The 5,444-nt window shown below is 37.2% G+C and overlaps 1 protein-coding gene across 1 annotated transcript; it reads right to left on the bottom strand.

Annotated features, from left to right (window-relative positions):
* Positions 1–703: 703 nt before the first annotated feature.
* On the bottom strand, positions 704–1,766 carry LOC111885751 (calmodulin-binding protein 25). Its single transcript, XM_023881994.3, has one exon. It carries the CDS (start codon positions 1,633–1,635, stop codon positions 904–906), a length of 732 nt encoding a protein of 243 aa, XP_023737762.1. The 5' UTR covers positions 1,636–1,766; the 3' UTR covers positions 704–903.
* Between the last annotated feature and the right edge of the window lie 3,678 nt (positions 1,767–5,444).

Below are 5,444 nucleotides of genomic sequence, written 5' to 3'. Positions count from 1 at the left end.
TATATGATTATAAAATTAAAAAGAGGATTGACATTACGAGTCAATAGATGACAATCAATACCAAAAGCAATGACTAATTCCTAGAAACCGTTTGCACTTGTCCAAGTGATGCCGCATTTATGTTAAGTGTACTACAAATCAACCATACTACATGATGTCATTTGACTATATATAAAAATTAAATCACAATCCATCTTTAAAATATTTTACTAATTTCAATTAAAGAAATCTCATTTTGTACCCACTAATTAAAATTATAATCCGATAATATGTACAATTTTATTATCTTAAACTATAACTCATTATTTTTTATTGTCACACAATTTTATTAAAGCATAAACATCATAATACGTATAAATTTATTACTTACTTTTCAGTACAAATTTATTACTTACTTTTCAATAGTAAATTTATGTTACCAAAAGTTCCTACAATAGAAGTAACCATCATAAAATCAAATATTATGTTCAATAATAAACTATATATTTTCTTTAAATTGATCTTTTTTGAATTGTTATTTTCAATTATTTAACGATATATGTACAAATAATGAAAACCATAAAATCAAACATTATGTTCAATAATAAACTATATATTTTCTTTAAATTGATTTTTTTTGAATTGTTACTTTCAATTATTTAACGATATATATACAAATAATGAAAACCAGTAGCAATCTTGTTTTTCAAACTTCGTTGAAAGATTAGACAAAATGTCAGAATCCATTTTCACCTAAAATCACAAAAGTACACAATCTTAATGCGAAGAGTACAACTCATTAAAGCATGATTGTTCTGGATATTTATCAATTGCTCCTCTGACAAAACGATTTTCCCTAAACAGCTACCACCAATAAAAGAACACCCACAGAAAGAAACAAAAACATCTTTATCTTTATTACAATTAGATTGATGATTCAAGAGTAGGGAAGCTACAAAAGGAGTAAAAATCCATTCCGGCGCCACCGTTTTCCGCCACCAGATTCATCGTCGGCGGCTGAGAGAACCCGTTCGTATTCATCGTCATGTTCATGTACTTATTGTTGTTCTGATGTTCAAGCAGATAAGCGGAGGTGTCTAACGTCGGCAAACATCCTTGAAACTTATTAATGAATGGCTGCCGGAGTGGCTCCGGTTTCAGCACTGTAGAAACCGGCAACTGCCCGTTTCCATTCCCGTTTCCGATTCCTTGTAACTGCACTCCGGTTACCTGCTGTACCATCTGCCGGAAATTAGCCGGGTCAGCTTGGATGAAAGTCGTCATGGACCGCTTCGAAGCACGCGACTTCCGCTTTGAGGATTTACCAGTCGACACCCCGAGGTTGGCTCCGCGGCGTTTGGATCCAGGGGTTTCCGGTTCCGACCCGGATCCGCTAGCTGTGACGGTGGAAGCCGACGGAGTCGTGGTACTGCAATAATCATTCTGCTTCATCATAAAGGAGGAGGAAATGGAGTTGTCAGCGGCGGAGACGATTTCGATTCCGGATTGGTGGTGGTTGTTAAAAAGCGATTGCTGTAGGGCTCTGGTTAGGGCTGTTTCGGTTTCTCTTGCGAAGGCATCAGGGTACCATGAGTCGGAGAGGGTGGATCTGAACATCCATGGCTCAATCGTGGCTAAATTATTGGATGAAGCCATTGTAGATTATGGATTAATGTTCTAGAACTTGATTGATTGTTGTGTGAAGGGAATGGTTTAGTTATGATGCATATGGGATGTAGAGGGTAGTTTGTAGAAGAAGAGAGATAGGGGGAGTAGACTAAGGGGAGGGGAGATAAATAGGGCGGTGAGAAAGGGAAACGCGTTTATCGGGGACACGCGTCAAAGTTTTCGTCACCATTGATGTACGGATAGTTAATTATCTTGACGGTCTCATTTATTCTGCTTGCCAGTAGAGCTTGACTTGCACCTTAATTCCAAATTACATATCATCATTATAATATAGATATAGAATATAAATTTAAAATGAGAGTGGACTATGGATTTTGTTATGTATAAATTTGGTTTATTGATAAGTTCATGATAGTTGATAACACAAAATGTGTAGCTGTGTGGGCATGGGTCCCAAGGAGATTAAAATGGGTTTGAACATTGATCTTTGAACTTTGAACATGATATTATTAATTGGAAAAGATCAATTCAAAGTATTTTGAATATGGTTTTGAAAATGAATTCAGGCAATTAAGTTTGTAATCGAAATTCAAAGAGACAAAGTTTGGGTAAGTATAGAGGTCATTAAACTTACACAAAAGAATACACAAGAAATAAAGGAAATAAGGATTTTATGATGGTTGTTCTGTTAGAGAAATCGAGTTACGTCCACAAACGAACTTGAAAATGATTTTATTAACAACTGTCAAACACATTTTCTTCGTTTTCTAGAAACATTCATACATCTAGATCTATTTTATAACGGTAAGTTGACCTAAAATCTGATTGAGGATTAGACCCAAAAATATTGTTAGCTTAGCTACCTCATTCATCGAGCATTGCAGCTATGGTGTGTTGAAACCCGTCTTACTCTATAGTTGTTGCATATAACACCCCATTCTTTATCAAACATTCATGTATTATGGTTGTTACAAACTTTATGATATAGAGTCATCAATAAAATATGATTCGTCAAAAACATCAAAAAATCAAAAGTTTTATCAGAATTTACAAGTCTTGGTGTTACATGTCAACATCACAATTATAGTTAAAAGAAGAAAGATCATTACAAAAGCTAAGTCTCCAAAAGTCTTCAACTAATCGTTATCTTTCTAGTCATTGATTTCGGATCCTAAATAAATAGCAATTTAAACAACAAATACATAAGACATAAGTCTTGTGAGATATATGGGCTTTAGACGTGACAATATAATTATCTTGTAAAAACCCTATAATATAACTCAAGCTTTATGCAAAGAAAACAACATATCAAGCATTTATAGTAAATGTATTCACTTAAAAAGGTTGTAGGTTTCCTGCATCTTACTCTAAATGAAAGTACAGTCTTGAATTCATAGACTTATAAAACAAACTACCAGTTTACCACGTTAAACTACCACATTTCCTGCTTCTTACTCTATATGGAAATACAGTCTTCTAATTCCATCTTTGCTAGACATCTAGAGGTCTTATCCTAATAGAGTCTTCTAAATAAACTAGTCTGGACACTTCAAAACTATAAATTCATTCATGACATAAAAACTCAAAGCCTAATCAATAAACAATTTTCCAAACTCAAATAAAATCAACTAGCACGCCATATACTTCTAAAATAGTACTTGTAGCGATACTCTTTGACAATATCTGTAGAAAAACAAAAACAATATTCAATCATCAAAAAGATTGTTATGAAAATATAGACATGATAGAAAATTGTGTTTGCTGTTTATCAAGGCTCTAAATAACGTAAGGCGTGACTTTGCGACAATATCAAGCCTCAAGTTTTTACGAGTGTTTGCGAGTCACGTCATTTGTAACACGTGACTTTAGATGACAATTTTGTATATAACTAATAATTTTATATGTATTTTCTTATATTATTCATTTTTATATACATATATCACTTAAGGCGGCAATTTGTTAAATCTTGACGGCAAGTACAAGCCTTGGAGTCATGACGAGCTTTTTAGAACCTTGCTATTCACCCAAAATAAAAATACACATGTACTCACCTTAGGATGTTAGGCCAACTAACATCACTTCCTTTTTGTTTGTTATACTAGCTTCTAAACCTACTCAAGTCATTCCAATGTATGGTTTTGGAATCTAAGTCTTGTCCTATGTTATTCGTAGCATACTTTAAGACACCTATGTCTTGTTCAACTTTGAGTCTTACTTAGACTTTCATGTCCATATGAAGCCTACAACATGTTATAAATGTTTCTCCCTAGCTTAGTTAGCAATGTTAGAACCAACACGCAAAAAATGAAAATGTTGAGACCAAAATTTCATCCAAGGGACTACACGGGCCGTGTGCACCTTATGGAATAAATTCCACAAGATTCGCGTGCCTTTAAAATGAATATTTTATGATCTAGATTTCAAATAGATAGTGTGGTTTTAGGATAAAACTACACGAGACGAGTTAAGATTAGATTCATGTCGTGAGATTAGATCCATGTCGGGATCAGGGACTGACAGTCAGATGAGATCAGATGAGTTGGATGCTAGGATCAAGAGGATCCTCCACCAGGAGGTTATGCCATCGTCCGAGATCAAATTTCGGAGATGTTCGGGTCTATCAAGACCACGATGATAGAGTTATTTGATGATCACTATGCAGCAATTGCTAAGACGGCTGTTGTTGCAGCCTCCGCAGCTGTGGCGGCTGCAGGTGTTGGGACAGGACGATTCTTTCAATATCGGGACTTTGATAATATGAAGCCCCCAAATTTCAATGGAATACATGACCCGATTTTGGCCATGATGTGGCTATCCAATGTGGAGGGGTGTTTCTTCATGTGTTCATGTCCTACTGACCAGAAGGTCAGGTTCGTTGTGAACTTTCTAAGGTACTGAGCGAATAATTGGTGGAGACTTATTACAGGATCATACTCTGATGAGCATAGGGCTGCGGTATCTTGGGATCAGTTCAGAGAGATGTTTCATACTCAATACATTCCTCAGGTCGAGTGAGAGAGTTTCGATTAGGAGTTTTTAGACCTAAGGTAGGGATTGGAGTCGGTGATGGAGATCACTCGGATGTTTGCTGAGAGGACTATGTTTTGCCCTGAGTTTGCTTCAGAGCAGGCTCAGATGAACCGTTATCTGAGCATGCTCAAGATGGAGATCAGAAGTTCATTTCTTCTCAGCGGTGTGATACCTTTCTAGAGTTGCAGGAGGCTGCTCGACGACGTGAGCTTGAGATAGAGTTTCAATTGAGAGAGCAGAGGCAGGCCCCGACCTAGTCGCAGCTAGAGCCAAAGCGGTTCAAAGTCGTTGATTCTAGGTTTGGGGGTCAGCGAGGACGCGCTTATGGAAATTGCGGAAAGGTTCATGTTGGAGCATGTCAATCTAGTAGTGGATGCCACAAATGTGGCAAGGAGGGGCATTATGCGAGGGACTACCACCAGTCTGCCCTGGTTAAGGGTATGAGGATTTGCTATCATTATGATCAGGTTGGCCATGTGAAGGTCAATTGTCCATTTCTCGCTGCTAAGCCGGCATAGGCTCCTGCTCCAGCTACATTGAGGATCACTGACAGGAGTCAGGGCAGGCCGGAACCCCCGAGGGCTCAAGGTTGCGCTTTCCACTCACTGCTGAGGAGGCCAGGATAGCACCAGTTGTTGTGACTTGTATGTTTCTATCATTGATTACGTTTGTTTTATGCTCATATGTTTATACCTTTATTAGGTATGTTCCTAGTGAACTCCTTTCCTAATTTAGTGTTTTTTGACTCGGGTGCAAGTCGGTCTTTTGTTTCTCGATCCCACAGTAGGGAGTTTGTTTGCCTATGA

Source organism: Lactuca sativa, chromosome 8 (genome assembly GCF_002870075.4).
Source record: "Lactuca sativa cultivar Salinas chromosome 8, Lsat_Salinas_v11, whole genome shotgun sequence".
Lineage (NCBI taxonomy): Eukaryota > Viridiplantae > Streptophyta > Magnoliopsida > Asterales > Asteraceae > Lactuca > Lactuca sativa.
This window is presented reverse-complemented; position numbering and strand designations above follow the sequence as displayed.